Source organism: Lolium perenne, chromosome 1 (genome assembly GCF_019359855.2).
Source record: "Lolium perenne isolate Kyuss_39 chromosome 1, Kyuss_2.0, whole genome shotgun sequence".
Lineage (NCBI taxonomy): Eukaryota > Viridiplantae > Streptophyta > Magnoliopsida > Poales > Poaceae > Lolium > Lolium perenne.
Window position 1 is genome coordinate 42,371,864 of NC_067244.2, and position 23,152 is coordinate 42,395,015.

General features: G+C 44.5%; 1 protein-coding gene across 1 annotated transcript; it reads left to right on the forward strand.

Annotated features, from left to right (window-relative positions):
* The first annotated feature begins 5,303 nt into the window (after nucleotides 1–5,303).
* Nucleotides 5,304–6,603, forward strand: LOC127335454 (probable glutathione S-transferase GSTF1). Its single transcript, XM_051362132.2, has 3 exons — nucleotides 5,304–5,532; nucleotides 5,820–5,868; nucleotides 5,968–6,603. The coding sequence occupies exons 1-3, from the start codon at nucleotides 5,380–5,382 to the stop codon at nucleotides 6,450–6,452; spliced, it is 687 nt and encodes a 228-aa protein (XP_051218092.1). The 5' UTR covers nucleotides 5,304–5,379; the 3' UTR covers nucleotides 6,453–6,603.
* Nucleotides 6,604–23,152: the final 16,549 nt, after the last annotated feature.

Below are 23,152 nucleotides of genomic sequence, written 5' to 3' on the forward strand. Positions count from 1 at the left end.
TCGGTTCTGTATTCGTTAAGGCGGTCCCGTGCGTCGCGCGAGCCGTGGCGAGGAGATTGTGAGCGAGAGCGAGATCTCCGGCCGTCGCCTCCGCCTCCACCTCCGCCGCCACCGCTAGGTGGTGGTGAGGGAGACCTGCGAGGTGGTCGGTCCGATTTCTTGCTTCCGCCTTCCGATTCTCCTCGGCCTTCCCAGTGCTGGCTCCGGCTTCTGTGGCTGCCTTCGCCATGGCGCTGGCTGCCCTGGTCGTTCCGGCTCCGGCGAGGATCCGGGTCGCGACTCCGGCGAGGTTCTGGGTCGCGCTCCTCATTCCGACTCCTCCTGGGCTCGGGCTCACGAACGTTGTTCTGGTTCCGGTGAGGTTCCGGCGAGCGCTCCCTGCTTCTGTTTCTTGGCAGCACGTTGTCGCGGATAACAATCCCACCATGCCCTGGGGGCCTGGTGTTTCCGGCTGGACTACGGCGGCGAGGGGGTCGCGGGTAACCATTAGGCGGAGGAGAGGGGTTGCGATATTTGTCTCGTCCAGAGTACATTGCATCTTTTCCCTTTCTTGGATCTGACGAAGGTGTCTTTGACGGAACGGGGATCGGATTTGGGTGTTCCCTCGTTCTTCTTCTGCGCTCCGAGGATCCGGTGTGTGATTCATCATCGGGATGCCGATTGGCGCGAGCGTCCTTCTGCGCGGTAGATACACAGTTATCCGGATTGGATTCTAACCTACGCGAAGTATCCGCCTTGCTTTGCTGCTGCATTGCTGAAGCGACAAGTTTGCGGAGGTAGTTGATATCAACCTCTTCGTCCTTCTTCTTCAACAGCTCCGCAGCTTTTAGCATGTTGTCCTTTGGGGTTTCCAGCGGCTGCTGCTCTGCGGGCGTGGCGAAGTTGATTCTGCGAGGCGGAATTGCTTCTCTAACAATTCGATCGGCCTCCGCCTGCGCATAGGTCATCTTTACTTCCCACTCTTGCGCCATGCTCTTGACATGCTCGAGTGTGGCAGCAATTTCGCGATCCTGTCTGTCGAATTGGTCCACCAAACCTGCAGCTTCTGCCCTTTCATCCCTTAATGCGGCTGCGGCATCGGCGAGCTTCTTGGCTGTGGCCAGCATTTCCTTTCGAGTGGCCTCTAGAGCCTCCGGATCTGCGGCGTCGCCCGGGGTTATAGGTTTGTTAAGAACTGCTCGTGCCACCATCTCTTCAGCTGACAGGAGTTCCTCCGAGGAAGAATCCCTGCGGGGTCGCTCCCGTGACATTGGAGATCCTTGGCGGGATGGCTGAGGGTCAGATTGGTCGGTTGCCTCTTCTGATCCGGGTTGCCCCAGCGCTGCTACGGTTGCGAGAACCTGCTTAGGCTGGGCGGATTCAACTTCAGGCTGATCACCGTATCCGTATTCCCTTATCTTGCGAACGAAGTCATCAGAATCCATGGAGGGGGTATCTCCCGAAATTGGGCTCAGATTGCCCAAAATCGACTCTTCAACCGGAGTTTCGCTTTCTCCGACAGGCTCAGCCTGATCCGGATCCGCGTCGTTTTCCGGTGCCTCTACCTGCTCAGGACCAGCTCCGTCTTCTTGAGGGGCGGTTCCGGCGGTATGGGCCAAGAAGTGTACGAAGTGGCACCTCTGCTTTTCTAACACCTGGGAGACCTGTGGATGCATTGGTCTTCCACCGTTGTTTCCTGCTCAGGGGCGGATTGGGTGGGCTTTGAAAATTCCAGATCCGAGGCGGAATCTTCCTTGGGAAGCTCCTGCATCTCAGATCGGATCTTCGCGACAGCGTCCAGCTCTGCGGCGGTCGCGTCTGCGTTACTTACCAGTGGGTTTCCGTCGGAATCGACGGTTTCCCCGATGAAGATGTGTATGCCGCCAACTGGGACGATGGAGAGCTTGACGGGGTTTGTCCTAGCCGGAATCCAACACTCATCCGGAGGGACGATCGGCAGATTTCCGGCGTAGAGGACGCGCCCCACAGCGATGGTGTCGTCGTAGCTTCCCACGGCGGAACCCTCCCGGTTCCGGCCTCCAGAAGCCACAGGCCCCACGGTGGGCGCCAACTGTCGTTGCCTAATCGACGGTACCTCGGAGGAGGGATCCTCACGAGGGGGAGAAGAAGTAGGGGCCATAGGGCGGAGTGCTCTCGGGACGGTGGTACGCGATTTACCCAGCTTCGGAACACATGCACGATGACAGGGCCTACTGCTGCTTGTCTGGAATTATCTGGGCGCTTTCGCGTTGTTACAATGAGTTGTTCTTGTGCCTCTAGGGCTCCCGGGATCCGGCTTATATAGGCGCACGGATCTAGGGTTTACATGGAGAGTCCTAGCCGGAATACAAGTTGCCTAACTACGGTTCAACGTCTTGTCGTGTACGTCAAGGATCCGCCTTCCTTCAAGTACGTGCTGGATCCGGATACTTTATGGGCCTCCACGGATCCGGCCTCCTTCGTAGGTCGGTTAGGATCCGGCTCCTCGTTCCTGGGCTGGACTTCATCCTTCATGATCTACAGCAACTGGGCCGCCCGATAGGCCACATGCCTCACCACCAACTATGGGCCACCCGGGCTTACCGGATCTAGGCCATGCCGTTGATATACCCATAAAATATACCCACAACACTCGGCCTCCCCAGCCCTTGAACGTGTACCCGGATAACACCTCTGCGCCATCGCCGCCGCGGGCAATGCAACAAACCACCAGCAGCGGCATCAGCGCCAGACGGATGGGATTAGTTACCATGTGTCGTCGTCCATGGCGTCATTGTCGCAGCACAGCAAGCAGTCGCGACAAGTGTTGTATCGCCATGACCATGGGACGTGCGGCCTTCCCTGTCTTGGGAGCGCACCTGAAGCACTGCCGTGAGTGCCTGAGTGGCGATTCCACTCGGCGGAGCGTGTCCCTAATCTACCTCGATCGTGAGAACGAACAGAGAGCGAGAGAGAGAGGATGAACACGAGAGGGTTTTTGTGCTGCGTACTGCCGCTGCAGCTTTTCTCATTCTCTTCCTTTTATTCAACGATTACAGAAGGGAAAACGTGGGCAACGAGCTCCACTACCGATCGTGCCATCCCAAGATCCGAGCTGCGCGCTACACGAGCTACGACTCGGACAAGACGACGCACAAAATGCGCTCGGATGGTTGCGAGCCAAAACAGAAAACGACCAAGTGCTAAACCTGACGAAACTGGAGAAAAACAACACTAGCCTAAAAATTCAGAGATGTGAGAGAGCAAGGGTTTTAACCAACAGAGCGCAACAGGAGAACAAGGTGCTCAACAAGTTGATCACCCTCCATCGGAAGACGAGTAATTTGTTTCCCGGTTCTTTAATTTTTGTTCATAGCCTTTCCTATCGGGTGATCATACTCCTGAAATACGTTCAGTCAGTTCCTTTACACGTTTTTTCCCCCTTGCTTCTTGTTCTGTGATGTTCTTATCCTGTACCTTAACCTTCTCGTACAGTTGTTTGTGTTTCCTATCGAACTTGGTTTTTACATACGAAACACCCAATAAAATATTGTTGAGATGTTCTTGCATACTAGATGTCTCTCAAAGTTGAAAATGATATAAGCATCAAAACAAAAGATGTTTGTGATCGTTTATTGCTTAATAGATCTGTTTTTTTAATATGTTCTGCAACAAAAATTTAGTTTACTGAGTCGCTGTAATTCTCAGCCAGTTCAATGTAAATCAATAATGAATCCAAACCACATTATTAATTTCTAGCAGAATAAATATAAAAAGCAATCAAGATGTTTGTACTTCGTTTCAAACTTTGGATTGTTATTAAAACAGAGTCCCCAAGGGATTCAAAGGAGTTCAAAGAAGACAGAATTACAGAGGGAGGAACGAGGAGTTTTACAGAGGAGACAACGTCTACCTGGCACACAGGGAGACAACGCCAATGTCCATTCCACTCTTTGATCTAATAACTGATCGATATTTCTCTTTTTTTCCTGCAAGCTAAGTCGATGCAATGCCTTTTGCCACCCTTAGTGTAGGGATCTGATCATTGTCGCCAAACCAGGTGATCACTGTTGTCCATGCCGGCTGTTTCTTGGCCGACTCCATGGTCTTTTCTTCCAGGTAAATGCCAGGTGTATAGCTGATCCTGGCCATCATGATCCCCAGGTGGTGAAAGATTTCTGTAGTTCAGATACACCCAAGAGCGAAGTGTGCAACAGTTTTGCTTTCCGCACAACGAAAAGGGGCAAAGATTATCATCCAAAACATGTAACCCTAGATCTCCTTTTGTGGGGGCGAAAGGACCGTATGACACCTAGAGGGGGGGGGGGGGGGGGTGAATAGGTGTTATCTCAAATTTTAATTCGTTTTCAATTTAGGCTTCACACCAAGTTAAATTCTCTAGATATGCAACTACGTGAGTAAAAGTAAAAGTAACTAGGTTTTTAGCAGGGGATTAGCAACAGAACTTCACTCCAGTTCTAATGGCCTATGTCCGTCAGTAAAAGTAACTCACCACTTAACTTTTTAGCCACGCAAGGTAAAGTGGATTACAACAATAGGCAACTTTGTATAGAATCCTGACCCTTTCAAGACACTAGTTTAAGTTTAGGAATACAGTAGGTAGATATTGCATCACATCCAGGTCACGCTCGCCATGTACATTGCCCATTAGGCAAAACAAGCTAACTCGATGAATTTGAAGGTGCACGAGCTGGCGGTATCCCCGTTCGTCGCCACATTGCTATTGTGCCTCGAGTAGGCCACAATAGTCAGCTCATTTTCATGATTTTTGAGAACGTCATACATGTAAGTGCCTTTTTCTATTTAGTCAAAAAGACTTGAAGAAATATGTGTGTGTACGTATGTGTGTGTGCTTGCCGCTGTGTGCATCGTACCTATGCAGATGCCGAGTGTGACTCTTATGAATTATATCAGCTCGATACTAACTTTTTGGTTTAATAAAAATCAGCCTTGACAAGTCAGCATGAAAAACCTAACTTGGAAGGCAAAAAAAATCGATATAATATATTCAGCTATTATATCGATTTGCAGAACATCATTATGGATGAAGTCGTAGTTCATGATAAATAATATATTATTTTCGCGATATAATATATTATATCGTAGTTTCCTTCTTGGACAAGAAGCAAACTCGACTTGAGACACAAGTCAAGATAAATAAAATTTTACTTCGATGGCAAATTTGTCTTTGTAGTAACACGCCAACGTGCAAAACAATAGTTTTAGACAACCGGAGCCGGAATGCCGGATGCCCGGAACAAATCGGTCAAAGTACGACTAGCAATCACCTTCTTCGAAACTTCTTATAATGATGGACTAACCTATGTAACAGAGCTGCACATACAGAGATGAGATAGAAAGCGAGGGAGGCAGGGGAGAGAGAGAGGGGGAGAGAGAGAGATGGGAGGCGCGGTGAAGGTGTACGGGGTTGTGGCGTCTCCGTTCGTCGCGACGGTGCTGTTGTGCCTGGAGGAGACCGGCGTCAGCTACGAGCTCGTCCCCGTCGACATGGCTGCGCGGGAACAGAAGACCGAGCCCTACCTCTCCCGAAACGTAAGTTTCCTGTCTTAATCTACGATTCAGATGCTCAATTACTGTTCCCTGCAATCAGTACAAGCTCAGCTGTATGTCGGTCCGGGATAAACTTTTCTTCCCGTGCGAGTCTAGTACTGAACATTTTGCTCATTCGTTTAGCCTTGTTAGCTCCGGTGCAGTTGTACTCTTTATGTTGTCTTGTTATGATTTTGTCTCTCATTTATATAAACAAAAGGAATAGTAGTTTCAAATATCTATGATCTTCATTGCTATTTAAGAAAATTATGCATATGTTAACACTGCAGCCGTTCGGCAAGATCCCTACATTTGAAGACGGGGAAATCACGCTGTTCGGTATGACACCAGTCGACAGTTCAACATCGCCTTGCAAATCATCATCACATATCTTACCTTGTACCAACTAGATACTAATCTGCACCGTCAACATCACAGAATCTCGCGCAATTTCGCGGTACATCCTCCGCAAGTACGGACCTGCCGGCACCCCCAAAGATCTCCTACGAGAATCCAACCTTGAGGAATCAGCCATGGTGGACGCGTGGACGGAGGTGGAGGCGCACCAGTACCACCCGGCCATCTCCAACATAGTCCGGCAGTGCATCATCATGCCGCTGATCGGGGGCGCCCGCGACCAGGCAGTGGTGGACGAGAACGTTGGGAAGCTGGGGAAGGTCTTGGACGTGTACGAGGCGCGGCTGTCGAGCTCGCCGTACCTAGCCGGAGACTTCTTCAGCCTCGCTGACCTCGCGCACTTTGCCTTCACCTACTTTCTCATGGCCGGCACTGAATACGCGCCGCTGCTGGAGAAGCGCGCCAGCGTCGGGGCATGGTGGGAAAGGATCATGGCCAGGCTGGCGGTGAGGAAGGTGGCCGCTCTCATCGACCTCGGGTTGCTGAAGCAGATGTCGCCTTCTTAATTGTTCAACACACTATCCATATCGGAGCCTCACTATGTTCTACCATATGGCGTTGTTTAGATCCAGAGTGTTTGCACACATTGTGTTCTATGAAATAGATGTTTGCCTGAAGTACCATAAAAATAAAACAAGAATGTGTTGTTTCTAGGAAGTAATTTGTAGTCTTGTAGAGACAAACTACAACATGAGAAATCAGCTCACGGGCAGAAACTACAGCAAGCAAATACCAGATAAAGAAGTGTAGCAAAACTTGAAAACGTTCATAACTTATTGCTGAACCCATTGAAACTTGTAAGACACTTTTTTTTTAGCATGAATCATGCAAACGGTTCAATTTAAACTCTAGTAGTTTCGGTAAATATAGCTAACTCGTTGTTTACCAGAAATCTCTATGGAGATAATCGTTAAGCCTATGATCTAGAGATGTTTACCATAATACATATACAATGTCTTGTTCATTTATTTATTGAAAATAATTCAAGGATTTTTTATTAAAAATATAGTTTACCATTTAGCAGAACAAAATTTTACTAGAAGATACATTACAATTATATAATAAATATATAAATTCAATTAAAATTTGGCAACATTGCTATGTGGCTAAATGTCTTGATTAAATGATAGAAGATTGAACTTTTTAATATTAGAACATGATTCACAAAAAAATTGTAACATGGAAATAAAGAACTTTGAAAATTATAAGAGTTCAGTATAAATTGTAACTATTTTAGCTGATCAATTAATTCTTTCTAGCTGAAGCGCTCCCTGGTAGAAATTCACAAACAAACCGCATGTGCTTTTTGATAATTTGCCAGAACCCTGCTCTGAACTTCCAGTTTTTCTCAAACATTCTTATGCCTAGCATTTTGAAGTCAAATATAAAGGAACAAGTTTAACTCATCAGTAAATGTCACTTTTAATAGCTAAGTCAAACATATATTGATGAATTGGTACATTTAAGTAGATATCTCTCATAGTCATATTACTGCAAGAAAAGTGTTGGAATCACAAAACAAAATGAGCTCACAGTCCTGGAAGGACTCCTCATAAATTTGCATCTCCCTAATGAGATGCACCCCTGACAAAACGTTGTCTTTTCTTCTTCTCCACATCTCCACTACAGCTTGACAGTCAGTTTCAATCATCACCTTGGTGTAGTTTTGCTGAATTGCAAAAACCATTGCATCTCTACATGCCATTAGCACAATAGAGAGCAGATCTTCGATGTGGTTATACCTCCTGCACGCAGCTGCAATAAAAGCTCCCTCATTATTTCGCACCACAATGCCTGCACCAGCGACCACTCTCACCAGATGGAGAGCAACATCTGTATTCAGCTTCAGAACATCGGCAGCAGGGCACCATTTAGTTACATTGGCCTGAATCGCCTTCTCAGGAAACAGATATATGAATATCTATAAACAGAAATCTATGCACTTTGTTAATAAAACATGTTAGCAATGTGGCCCATGAATCCATGATTGCACAATAACATGCATAAAGAAGTGGTATTTGTTTGGGTGAAGAACAATCAAAGAAAGAAAACACAGAGACAAACCCTTAGAAAAGTATAGTGGCAGTGACAATACCAAGAAGAATAGAATCGAACTTACACGTAAAGGTAGAACATACCTCCAGTGATCTAAAAGTTGTCATTTCCAAAATAGGTATATATAAAATTCGAATTCTTCAGTACGAACATTTAAATTTTCTCGTGTTATAAAGAACAATTCATCTTTACGAACATTTAGATTCACCCCACATACAGTCATACATGTGAATTTATGCTAGTTTTTATGTTAATTACATTTTTATGTTTTTATGTTAATTACCCAACTTAGGTGAGAGGTAGTGCTGTAGAGAGGAAGATGAACGCCCATGCTGGTGCGTACCTTAGGTGAGAGGTTTGTGCGTACCTTAGCTTGCCGTCGGTACTGCACAAATTTACACGGAGCATTATGCATGGGTCGGTTGGAAAGTAGTTTTTCTTGCGAACCCAATCGATCTCATCCAAACGTGAAAACAGAGATATGCAGAGGAGTCACCTGCTACATAGATGATGGCGCGCGCGGCTAGCTGCCCGGGAGCCACGCTCGCCTCCCACCATGCAACCGTGCGTGCGTGGTTTCGCCTCTGGAACACCATGGCCGAGCCCTCCGCCGACCCGGCATCGCCATCGGCCGGAAATCTTGCAAGCGCCTCCGAGCAAGTCGACATGGCCGCGCGTCTCCGCCGTCCGGAGCATCACGGCAGCCCCCTCCCCTCTCCGAGCAAGAGTCAAAGTCTAAGTCACAAAAGTCACACGCGCTCGCCACACGCGGACGGTAACAAAGGGCCTCTACTTATAGAAGGAGAGGATTAGAATTAGATGGAAGAAGAAGATGAGAAGCAGTCCCGTTAATTTTTTTCTCTTGAACACCACCTGTTGGATGGCCATGGATGCAGGAACGGCTGAGATGATTCTTTTCAAGGATCGCTAAGGATGGATGACTGGCTAAGATGATTCTTGTCACGGATCGATGACTTGGAAGCCAGCCCTTAAATCTCTAGTTGCGTGCATGTCGGCGTAGTAATTGTAGGCGCCCCGATAGGGGATGGATCAGGGACTCTTTGGTTTCCTTTGAAAATTAATTTCTTTTCTAGAAGTCAGTGATTAGATTCCTTTGTTACTAGTAGTAGTAGCATATATGGCTTAACTTTGCAAATCCGTTTCTTGGCTACATCCATGCATGGCATGTATCATGAAGATTTTTTTACTCTATTTAGGCCTCAAGAGCGGATGTATCGGGGACTATTAGATTTCCTTTGAAAATTAATTACTTTCTTAGAACTCAGTGATTAGATTCCTTAATTTGTCATATAATATCCCTAAAAATTTCTTGCTCAGCTACCTCCACGTGTCAATCATGAGGATTGTGTATGTGCCGCGCGATGGGAAAAAGCAAAGGATCCATGCGTGAGAAGAAGTCACCTGCTAGATGACAGGAAGGAGACCTCCTCTGCTATATCACCTCTATTCAGCCGGCCGGTGACCGACGGCGCTCGTCTGGACTCCTCCAAAGCGTCATGGCCAAGTCCTCTCCTCCTCCAAAGTCTAAGTCACAAAAGTCACGCGCTAGCGGCTAGGTAATTATGTTCTTGTACTTATAGAGGAGGCAAGATATGGTTGGACAGGGAATAGGAGAACACACGGGGAAAATTCCAATCTCCAAAACTGCATCTTGCTTTTGGGAGAAGATGAAGATGTGTGGTTCAGATGAAAAGCGACATGGATCGCTGACATGGCAAGGGAAACCAAACAGGCATGGGTAAATAATCGAGGAGGAGGAGGCATGAATAATGAGCCACTGTGACCTCTCATTTCCTTCTGCTATTGCTAACTGCATGGCTCGAATTCTGAGTAGTAGTAGTAGTACTCGTTTTCTTCCTCCCTCCCATAACTCCAGGAAAACTCTCCACACCTCGAGGATGCTAGATCATTTGTGTGAGCCGTTAAGGCTAATTAAGTCTACTTAAGTGTTGTTTGGTGATTGTATCCTCGTATTCGTTTATACACACTAGTACCGGAGACTATCAAGAGGAAGAGGTTTTCTACCAAGAGGAAGAAGAAGAAAACTTTGATCACCTCACCAATCAAGGCAAGATATTACCAATGCAAGCTAGACTAGTGCAAAGCTCTACAAGAGCAAGGCATCATTACATTTTACTTTATGCCTAATGATCCTATTCCAAGTTTTTACTTTGCAAGCTTTATTAATTTTTATTTATCAAAGTTACTTTTTGATTTATGATTCACTTGGTTTAGTTATAGAGTAGTACAAGAGCATCACACTTATCCTGGAGAGCTATAAGCTATTTAGCACCCCTCATAAATAGTTGCTAGTGCTAAACATTAAAAGTAACTACTCTAGTTGGGGACTTGTGAAATGAAATGACTTTGAAAACCTTGGAATGATGAGTCATTCTATTGAAAGATTTTGAAGGTGAATATGATTGGTGAATGACTTGGTGACTTTTACAAAACTGATGGTTGGGTTCGGATGCGATACCATTCCAATTCTTAAGTACCCCCACAATACCTGAATCTGGGGTAAGGCTTGACTGGAAACTTATGTATTTTAGTATGGGTTCCCTCTGAACAAGCGTCATAGGGGTTATGCCGAGGCTGCCTCCATTGAAAGTGAAATGACGTGAAATGAGGTGAATGTCCTACTCAAGCCCTGTGCAGTTCCCGGGTTGACGGTTTGTTTTCACCGGGAGGCCAAGCTCATGGGGAGAGGTGCCTATACTAGGGTATGTAAATGAAAGGTTAGGATTGGTAGTTCGCGTACTGCGTACGATAAATCAGGGCCAGTTACCCCTGACGAACTATTGCAATTGTTGTGGCACAAGTGTACAACCTCTGCAGAGTTTAACCTATTCGAATAGCCACGTCTGCGGTCATGGACAGTTGGAAAGGCCATACTGTTCTGTCATCAGAATTTTTCTAAAAATATGAATGGTGACTTGTGACTTGAATTGAAAGGTGACTTTGACTTTGAATCACAACTGAGTTGTGGGAATGACACTAATGTTCCCACTTGATTTAAGTTAGGCAAATGAAGAGGTTTTACTTATTAAAGTACTTATGAAATAAAACTGGCTTTATGCAAATGAAACTAGAGCTTAGAACCCCCTTACTATAGTTGATAGTATTTACCTTAGTATTAGTTTGCGAGTAATTTAAAAGTACTCATGGCTGTGTCCCTGGCTATTCAAATGGCCAGACTATGAAGAGGAGTATCAGAACCCGGAAGAAGGACAACAGGACGTCTACGACAACTAGGATCACTCCTGACGTCAACAGTTGCATGTGGAATAAATGGACTACTACTACGCTACTTCGCTTCCGCTATGTGTTTTGTAATTGATCAATAGATCATCTATTATTGTAATGCGACTGGATCATGTGATCCTTTAATTTGTAAGACTATTATGTGTTGTAATGAATGATGTGTTGTGATATCAATCTATTATGTCTCGCAAAAACAATATTCCTGGGATTGCGATGAATGGCATAATAGGCATCTGGAAGTAAAAATCCGGGTGTTGACAAGTTGGTATCAGAGCCATTGTTGACCTTAGGAGACCCTAGTTAGAATGGACGTGTGAAAAACTTAGTTTCAAAACAAATGAAGTAATTATTTATGAAAACTTATTATCACTCTCATCCTTGAGATCTTCTTCAAAATAAGAAAGTTATGCTCTATTCTTCTTATACTACTACATAAAATTTGGACACACTACCCACTTCTCTAACTTACTCATCCTAATTCTTCACAGATGGAGTACACTTGCAAGTCTAATCAGCTTGGCCATGGAGGAAACCTCATGTTCGAGAAGGATTTGAAGCAACTAGTTGAGTATTTAGGATGCCCGTATCCCGAGTTCTTCGGAATACCCCTTAACAATCCATCGGGAGGACAACCTCGGTGGGAAGTTACTGCAGATCTGAGAGGAAGGCTCCGAGCCCCAATATGGGGAACCATATGGTTTTCTGTAACGGGAAACACCTGGAAGGAAGGACTAGTCAGAGCTATGCAAGAAGCAATTGCCCATCTGTGTGGACAGAATATGAACAAGCTCAAGAGTACCCGCTTCATTTACTACCCAAGACATGACCCCATGGGAAGACCAATAACCATGCCCCCGCACCCGGAGATGAACCACTATGTTTCCTGATGTCTACGCACACTCCTTTTCCTGTAGACAGTGTTGGGCCTCCAAGAGCAGAGGTTTGTAGAACAGCAGCAAGTTTTCCCTTAAGTGGATCACCCAAGGTTTATCGAACTCAGGGAGGAAGAGGTCAAAGATATCCCTCTCATGTAACCCTGCAACCACAAAGCAAGAAGTCTCTTGTGTCCCCAACACACCTAATACACTTGTCAGATGTATAGGTGCACTAGTTCGGCGAAGAGATAGTGAAATACAGGTGGTATGAATGTATATGAGCAGTAGTAACGGCACCAGAAAATAGCTTGCTGCTACAACTGGCGTGCAGTCAATGGCAGGCAGTACAGATGCAGTCGAACAGTAAACAAGCGATAATTGCAGTATTTGGAAACAAGGCCTAGGGATCATACTTTCACTAGTGGACACTCTCAACATTGATCACATAACAGAATAAATAGATATATGCTATACTCTACACTCTCTTGTTGGATGATGAACACCACTAATTGCGTAGGGCTACAAGAGCACCTCAATGCCGGAGTTAACAAGCTCCACAATATTCGATATTCATATTTAAATAACCTTAGAGTGCATGATAGATCAACACAACTATACCAAGTACTAACATAGCATGCACACTGTCACCTTCACACTATGAAAGGAGGAATAGATCACATCAATACCATCATAGTAATAGTTAACTTCATAATCTACAAGTAATCATAAACTACGCCAAGTACTACATGATGCACACACTGTCACCATTACATCATGGAGGAGGAATAGAGTACTTTAACAACATCACTAGAGTAGCACATAGATTAATAGTGATACAAAACTCATATGAATCTCAATCATGTAAGGCACCTCATGAGTTCATTGTATTGAAGTACATAGGAGAGAGATTAACCACATAGCTACCGGTACAGCCCCTTAGCCTCGATGGAGAACTACTCCCTCCTCATGGGAGACAGCAACGGTGATGGAGATGGCGGTGGTGTCGATGGAGATGCCTTCCGGGGGCACTTCCCCGTCCCGGCGGCGTGCCGGAACAGAGAGTTCTGTCCCCCAGATCTTGGCTTCGTGATGGCGGCGGCTCTGGAAGGTTTCTCATACCGTGGCTTTTCCGTATCGAAGATTTAGGTCAGGGACCTATAAATAGGCGAAGAGGCGGAGTCGGAGGGCTGACGAGGCGGTGACACCACAGGGTGGCGCCCCCCTGGGTCGCGCTGCCCTGTCATCTGGTGGCCCTGTGGCCCCCCTCTGGTGGCTCTCGGGTGTTCTGGAAGCTTCGTGCAATTATAAGATGCTGGGCGTTGATTTCGTCCAATTCCGAGAATATTTCCTTACTAGGATTTCTGAAACCAAAAACAGCAGAAAACAGGAACTGTCACTTCGGCATCTCGTCAATAGGTTAGTTCCGGAAAACGCATAAAATCATCATAAAGTGTGAACAAAACATGTAGGTATTGTCATAAAACAAGCATGGAACATAAGAAAATATTGATACGTTGGAGACGTATCAGCATCCCCAAGCTTAGTTCCTACTCGTCCTCGAGTAGGTAAACGATAACAAAGATAATTTCTGAAGTGACATGTTACCAACATGATCTTAATCATACTATTGTAAAGCATATGAGATGAATGCAGCAATTCAAAGCAATGGAAAGACAATGATTAAACAACTGAATCATATAGCAAAGACGTTTCATGAATAGTACTTTCAAGACAAGCATCAATAAGTCTTGCATAAGAGTTAACTCACAAAGCAATAGATTCAAAGTAAAGGCATTGGAGCAACACAAAGGAAGATTAAGTTTCAGCGGTTGCTTTCAACTTGTAACATGTATATCTCATGGATATTGTCAACATAAAGTAGAATAATAAGTGCAATAAGCAATCATGTAAGAATCAATGCACAGTTGACACAAGTGTTTGCTTCTAAGATGGAAGGAAGTAGGTGAACTGACTCAACATAAAAGTAAAAGAATGGCCCTTCGCAGAGGGAAGCATTGATTGCTATACTTGTGCTAGAGCTTTTATTTTGAAAACATAAAGAGAGCATAAAAGTAAAGTTTTGAGAGGTGTTTGTTGTTGTCAACGAATGGTAGTGGGCACTCTACCCCCTTGCCAGACAGACTTTCAAAGAGCGGCTCCCATTAAAGATTTTTATTTTTGGGTGGCACTCCTTCCAACCTTGCTTTCACAAACCATGGCTAACCGAATCCTCGGGTGCCTGCCAACAATCTCATACCATGAAGGAGTGCATTTCATTTTAGTTTTTATTTAGATGACACTCCTCCCCACCTTTGCTTTCTCAAGACATGGCTAACCGAATCCTCGGGTGCCTTCCAACAATCACATACCATGGAGGAGTGTCTATTTTTTTTGTAAAATCATGAAAGATAATTAATTTGGGACTGGGAATCCCATTGCCAGCTCTTTTTGCAAAATTATTGGATAAGCAGATGAAGCCACTAGTCCATTGGTGAAAGTTGCCCAACAAGATTGAAAGATAAACACCATATACTTCCTCATGAGCTATAAAACATTGACACAAATAAGAGATAATAACTTTTGAATTGTTTAAAGATAGCACTCAAGCAATTTACTTTGGAATGGCGGAGAAATACCATGTAGTAGGTAGGTATGGTGGACACAAATGGCATAGTGTTTGGCTCAAGGATTTGGATGCATGAGAAGTAATCCCTCTCAATACAAGGCTTAGGCTAGCAAGGTTGTTTGAAGCAAACACAAGTATGAACTAGTACGGCAAAACTTACATAAGAACATATTGCAAGCATTATAAGACTATACATTGTCTTCCTTGTTGTTCAAACCCTTACTAGAAAATATCTAGACCTTAGAGAGACCAATCATGCAAACCAAATTTTAGCAAGCTCTATGTATTTCTTCACTAATAGGTGCAAGGTATATGATGCAAGAGCTTAATCATGAACACAACAATTGCCAAGTATCAAGTTATTCAAGACATCATACCGATTACTACATGTAGCATTTCCCGTTTCCAACCATATAACAATTAACGAAGCAGTTTCAACCTTCGCCATGAAAATTAAAAGCTAAGAACACATGTGTTCATATGAACCAGCGGAGTGTGTCTCTCTCCCACACAAGCATTTATTCAAACAAAAACAAAAACATAAAGACGCTCCAAGTAAAGTACATAAGATGTGACCGAATAAAAATATAGTTTCAAGGGAGGAACCTGATAATTTGTCGATGAAGAAGGGGATGCCTTGGGCATCCCCAAGCTTAGACGCTTGAGTCTTCTTGAAATATGCAGGGATGAACCACCGGGGCATCCCCAAGCTTAGACTTTTCACTCTTCTTGATCACCTTGTATCATCCTCCTCTCCTGACCCTTGAAAACTTCCTCCACACCAAACTCGAAACAAACTCATTAGAGGGTTAGTGCATAATCAAAAATTCACATGTTCAGAGGTGACACAATCATTCTTAACACTTCTGGACATTGCCCAAAGCTACTGGAAGTTAATGGAATAAAGAAATCCATCCCACATAGCAAAAGAAGCAATGCGAAATAAAAGGCAGAATCTGTCAAAACAGAACAGTCCGTAAAGACGAATTTCTAAGAGGCACCAGACTTGCTCAAATGAAAATGCTAAAATTGAATGAAATTTGCGTACATATCTGAGGATCACTCACGTAAATTTGCATATTTTTCTGAGTTACCTACAGAGAACTCTGCCCAAATTCGTGACAGACAGAAATCTGTTTCTGTGCAGTAATCCAAATCTAGTATCAACCTTGCTATCAAAGACTTTACTTGGCACAACAATGCAATAAAATAAAGATAAGAAGAGGTCGCTACAGTAGTATCAACTTCCAAGACTCAAATATAAAATAAAAGTGCTGTAGTAAAATAAACACATGGGTTATCTCCCAAGAAGTTCTTTCTTTATAGCCATTAAGATGGGCTCAGCAGTTTTAATGATGCACTCCCAAGAAATAGTATTTGAAGCAAAAGAGAACATCAAGAGGCAAATTCAAAACAAATTTAAGCCTAACATGCTTCCTATGAAAAGGAATCTTGTAAATAAACAAGTTCATGAAGAGCAAAGTGACAAGCATAGGAAGATAAAACAAGTGTAGCTTCAAAAATTTCAGCATATAGAGAGGTGTTTTAGTAACATGAAAATTTCTACAACCATATTTTCTTCTCTCATAATAATGTCCAGTAGCATCATGAGCAAACTCAACAATATAACTATCACATAAAGCATTCTTATCATGAGTCTCATGCATAAAATTATCACTCTCCACATAAGCATAATCAATTTTATTAGTAATAGTGGGAGCAAATTCAACAAAGTAGCTATCATTATTATTCTCATCAAGTGTAGGAGGCATAGTATAATCATCATAAAATGTACTCTCCATAGTAGGTGGCACCAAAAGACTACTATCATTATAATCATCATAAATAGGAGGCAAAGTATCATCAAAGAAAATTTTCTCCTCGATGCTTGGGGGACTAAAAATATCATGCTCATCAAAGCCAGCTTCCCCAAGCTTAGAATTTTCCATATTATTAGCAACAATGGTGTTCAAAGCGTTCATACTAATATCATTGCTACTAGCATGCAAATAAGGTTCCATTGGTTTTTCAATTTTTGCAACACACCATTTATATCTTAACTCAGGAAATAGATTAAAAAGCTCATAGTTGCTCTCCATTATGCCTTACTAGTGTTTAACAAGAAACAAAAAGATGCAATTGCAGGATCTAAAGGAAATAGCTTCGAGCACTTACAATGGCGCCGGAAAATAGCTTAGCAGCCGGGATCCGGAGTGTGAGTGCCTTTTACCTTTCCTCCCCGGCAACGGCGCCAGAAAATAGCTTGATGTCTACGCACACTCCTTTTCCTGTAGACAGTGTTGGGCCTCCAAGAGCAGAGGTTTGTAGAACAGCAGCAAGTTTCCCCTTAAGTGGATCACCCAAGGTTTATCGAACTCAAGGAGGAAGAGGTCAAAGATATCCCTCTCATGCAACCCTGCAACCACAAAGCAAGAAGTCTCTTCTGTCCCCAACACACCTAATACACTTGTCAGATGTATAGGTGCACTAGTTCGGCGAAGAGATAGTGAAATACAGGTGGTATGAATGTATATGAGCAGTAGTAACGGCACCAGAAAATAGCTTGCTGCTACAACTGGCGTGCAGTCAATGGTGGTAATATTGCAGGCAGTACAGATGCAGTAGAACAGTAAACAAACGATAACTGCAGTACTTGGAAACAAGGCCTAGGGATCATACTTTCACTAGTGGACACTCTCAACATTGATCACATAACAGAATAAATAGATATATGCTATACTCTACACTCTCTTGTTGGATGATGAACACCACTAATTGCGTAGGGCTACAAGAGCACCTCAATGCCGGAGTTAACAAGCTCCACAATATTCGATATTCATATTTAAATAACCTTAGAGTGCATGATAGATCAACACAACTATACCAAGTACTAACATAGCATGCACACTGTCACATTCACACTATGAAAGGAGGAATAGATCACATCAATACCATTATAGTAATAGTTAACTTCATAATCTACAAGTAATCATAAACTACGCCAAGTACTACATGATGCACACACTGTCACCATTACATCATGGAGGAGGAATAGAGTACTTTAATAACATCACTAGAGTAGCACATAGATTAATAGTGATACAAAACTCATATGAATCTCAATCATGTAAGGCAGCTCATGAGATCATTGTATTGAAGTACATAGGAGAGAGATTAACCACATAGCTACCGGTACAGCCCCTTAGCTTCGATGGAGAACTACTCCCTCCTCATGGGAGACAGCAGCGGTGATGGAGATGGCGGTGGTGTCGATGGAGATGCCTTCCGGGGGCACTTCCCCGTCCCGGCGGCGTGTCGGAACAGAGAGTTCTGTCCCCCAGATCTTGGCTTCGCGATGGCGGCGGCTCTGGAAGGTTTCTCGTACCGTGGCTTTTCCGTATCGAAGATTTAGGTCAGGGACCTTTAAATAGGCGAAGAGGCGGAGTCGGAGGGCTGACGAGGCGGTGACACCACAGGGGGGCGCGCCCCCCCTGGGCCGCGCCGCCCTGTCATCTGGTGGCCCTGTGGCCCCCCTCTGGTGGCTCTCGGGTGTTCTGGAAGCTTCGTGCAATTATAAGATGCTGGGCGTTGATTTCGTCCAATTCTGAGAATATTTCCTTACTAGGATTTCTGAAATCAAAAACAGCAGAAAACAGGAACTGGCACTTCGGCATCTCGTCAATAGGTTAGTTCCGGAAAACGCATAAAATCATCATAAAATGTGAACAAAACATGTAGGTATTGTCATAAAACAAGCATGGAACATAAGAAATTATCGATACATTGGAGACGTATCATTTCCTACCTCGACTTCATACTGTACAAGACCCGCAAGGAGTTGGACAACGCCCTCGCCTTTCGCCAAGCACATTACCCGTGAAGATGAAGAATCCTCCCTGAAGAGTAGTATCATTAAAAGCACTTTCGTAGGTGTGAGTTTGTATCAGGATCCCCTTGTATCGTGGAACGAATGAATGGTTCTTCAAACCAACGGTGTGTTAGATTTGTAATGTGTGATGCTTGGTATGAATGAAAAAGTGTTGTTGGTTTTTACCCCCGCAACACTACTCAAATTTTCAAGTTATGAACTTTTTAAACTGTAACAAAACAAACCATAGAAATTTCCCTCTTATCTTATCATCTACCTCAATGTTCAGATGGCCCCACCAACCCGCAGCACCAACCAGGATGCAATGATGCAGATGCTCCAGATGATGATGGCAGACCGAGAAGTCGAAAGAGCTGAACGTCAAGCCAACATTGCTGCACTGCAACAGATAGCTCAGAACAATCAAGGCCATGGAAACCACGATCTTGGGTCGAAGCTGAAGAATTTTCAGAACACCAACCCTCCGATGTTCAACAAGACTGAAGAGCCACTTGACGCAGATGACTGGCTCCAGACCATGGAGAACAACCTCGAAGTTGCGGGAGTTGAAGCCGCAGAAAAAGTACTGTTCGCCACCCACTACCTGTCAGGACCTGCAAGAGCCTGGTGGACAGGTGCCCGTGCAATGAATGCGGGACATATGATGACGTGGGAAGACTTCAAGCTGAAGTTTAGCAAATACCATGTGCCCTAAGGACTGATCAAGAAGATGAGAGACGAGTTCCGCGAACTCAAACAAGGAAGGATGTCCGTGGTGGAATACCACGACAGGTTTCTCACTCTTTCAAGGTACGCCCCGGACGAGACCGACACCAATGAGAAGAGAAAGGAAAGATTTCTGAATGGACTGCATGATGAAATGCAAACAGTGTTAGTGAACATTCCGTTCGCTGACTTGGAAGCCCTCGTGGACTCAGCCATACAGATGGAAGGAAAGCTGCATCAGACCAATGAGAACTGCAAGTGCAGGATGATGAACCAGAGTGGACCCCACCATACCCAGAAGTACCGCAACAACTCCTCTGGAGGATTCACCCCAAGACACAACAAGCCAACTACTCAGACTTATCGCCCCAACTACACCAACAACAACGGAGGACCCCCGAAGCTCGGAGGCAACAACAACAACAGCTACAACAACCACAACCACCACAACAGCAACCACCAGAATGGGAACAACAACCACACTAATACTGCCCCAAGGACTGGGAGCAATGCTACCCCCATCACCCCCAAGGACAAGGCAACCATCACCAGCTATGAATGTGGCACCGTAGGCCACTACTCAAATGAATGCCCCAAGAAACTTGCCAAGACTGCCCCCAATACTGCTGCACCTGCCCAGCAACAGCGCCGCTTCGCCGGCAGAAGGAACCAGAACAACCACAACGGCCGTCTCTACCACATGAATGCCACTGAAGCCCAGGAAGCACCCCAGGCCATGCCAAGTATGTCTTCCTGTTAATCAAATTGCTCAATCTCTCTTAGGAACCTAACTTGTCTTAAAATCTCAGGACGAGATTTGTTTAAGGGGGAAGGGTTTGTAACATCCCAAAAATTTCAAAACAAAGAAAATGAATTTCCCTTTTTCCAAATTTTGGAACCAACAAAAACTTTTATTACAAATTGTTCTATGCATAGTACTCATGCTAAATTCTTGTGCTATTTCCATAATTGCTTGTTGAAGTATTTTGAAATGATCTTAAACCCTAAACCTCACCCCTCTTTTCACCATCCAAGTTAAAACAAAATAAAAAGAAATTAAAAAAGAAAAAGGGTCTATGTGCCTATGGTTATTTTTGTAAAACTTTACCCTAGGCCTTTCTACCTTGTTTAGAGGATTGTAAAACCTTAATAAACCTTACCTAGTACTTATCAAACAAAATCCAAGGTGAACCCAAAGAAAGTAAAAAGAAAATAAAAATGCCATAGAGGCATATAAGAGTAAATAGAAAATTTGTGAATTTGAGAATCTTGACCCTAAGACTTGAGGTGAATGGTTGGATCACTCCTCTATACCATTTCAACACTCAACAACATCAATTGGGTCAAGAAAAGTCAAATAAAAAATAAGATCAACATATGCATAGAGGCATATGTGGCACATAGCCATAATACCAAATTTTGACCTATGCCCTTCTACTTTGCCCAAATGGTTTGAAACCATCTCTAAACCTAATCTCACACTAAATGGACCCTCAACCATGCCCAAGTAAAGCAAGATGAATAAAAGAGGAAAATAAGGAAAAATTGGAATATCACCTCTTATGTGTTTATGGCCATTTTTGCAAATCTTTGAGCTAGACCTTTTGGAATGGTTTCAATGGTTTGGAAATGCTCCTAAACTAATAAGAATCACTCTTGAGTCAATAAAAATCAAATCAAATAGAGAGAAATAAAATAGTGAGAAAATGCCATTTTCACTCTCATACACATTTAGCCAAATATGCAAATCTTTAACCAAGGCCCCAATTGCTTGTGCCATTGCTTGTGAAACCCTTATATATCAATAACAAACACTTTTTCATCAAAGAAACACAAATCAAATCAAAGGAAAATTCAAATCTCTCTCACATATGATAATGGTCATATGTGACACTTTTATTATCTTACCCACTTTGCACCTCTGGTTTGGGATTTTCTTAAACCAAACTTGGTCAACCCTTTTCACCTCATCCAAGACCATGTCAAGGTGAACAAGTTTGATGTTGACCATCAAGGTTGACTCTGCCTAGGTTGACCAAAATAGAGATGACAAGTGGAGACTTTGAATCAAGGAGAAGATCAACCCCTTTTTGAAATCTCACAAACCAGCACCATTTTGACCACCACCACCACCATTGTACTCCATTCAATATTCAAATCAACTTCACCAAAAAGAATTTCAAAATTTGACCAAAAGCTTCATGCGGCCATTTCATCAAACACATTGTGTGCAAAAATCTGGAAAGTGGACACATGCTATAATCCAATGTATTTTGGGCTGAACCCCTTTCTATTTGTGATCATCAACCTCATGTACCTCCTCTGCATCAGACCAAGCCCTTTTGCACTGATTAAAGTGAAGGCATGATGCAGAACACACCCATGCCGAGCTCAAGGACACCACCATGCCACTCATGGTTTCCCTTCTTCTCTGGTCAGCATCACCATGTCAGCAAGCACGCACACCCTCTCTCACGCACGCTCGTACCATCCCTGGCTCGAAATAAGCCCTACATTGGCCAAACCACGCGCGCCCAGACACGCCCATGCCGGCCACGTCGCGCCAGAGCGTGCACTGGCACGTCTCTGGACACGACAGAACGTCTGCTCGCCTCGCTGCGTCAATGCTCCCCTTGCCTTCTCCCTTTGCACGCGCGATCACCACTGCACCAGCTACACCGTAGACACGCTCATAGGCTCGCGGAAGCAACGTCTCTGTCGCCATGATCAAAGGTTTGCCGCCAGTACTGCGGCACTCATTTGCACGCGCTCGATCAATCCTGTCACTCATTTGAAGCACTAGCTAGACGTTGAGCATCGCCTAGACGTTGCCTACCGCACACGCACCCTACCTTGCCCCTTCGCCGCTCGAATCGCCGGCGCCATGGATGACCTCCACGGGCACTCACAGCACACACGCGCCACTATAAAATAGAACCAACCCTGCGCCTCATTCTCCACACCATTCGACTCCCCTCCTTCTCCTCGATCTCCTCGACCTCTTCTCCACCTCGATTACGCCTCCAGTCGCCGGAATTGAGCCGGAGTTCGCCGGAGCCCGCAACAGAGGTTGTCGTCGATTGCGACCACCTCATCCTCTCCTGCGACCCTTCATCGAACCGCCGTCGTCTCCAACGCTGATCGCCCGCCTCGCCGACCCTGCTGGACGCCGGTAAGGCCCTCGTCGCGACCCTCTGGCCGCCGGTAGGGTTAGCTCTCTGGCGAGCCATGTCGAGGAAGGTGGCGACCCAGAGCCGTTCGATCCTCTTTAATCCAACGCACCGCATCATCCTGTACCGCTTCGGCGATTAGAACTCATTGACAGCTGGGTCCCACCAGTCAGGCGGCCCGCTGCGTGCGTGGCATGCTAGTTGGGCTGGCCCATTTCCCTCTCGCTCGTTCGGGCCCGTTAGCATTTCCCGCCTAAGCCCAAAATTCAAATTCGAATAGATTGTTTCAGTTTGAATTCAATACTGGCCTTTGCTAGAATTTAAATAATTTCAAATCTACGAATCCAAATTTAGTGAATCAAAATTTTCTAGAATCCCTATGAAATGATCTAACTAATCCCACTGGTTTAAATTCAAAATTCATTCTAGAACCTCTGCAATAAAAATGACAAATCAGTAACTTTTCAAACTTCAAATAAATTTAGAAAATCAACCATATTGAATTTTGAGGTGATTCCACCTCTCATAATTCACATTTCACAAACTATAATTTTTTATGTAAAAATATCATATGGGTACTGTACATGATCATGGGCTAGAA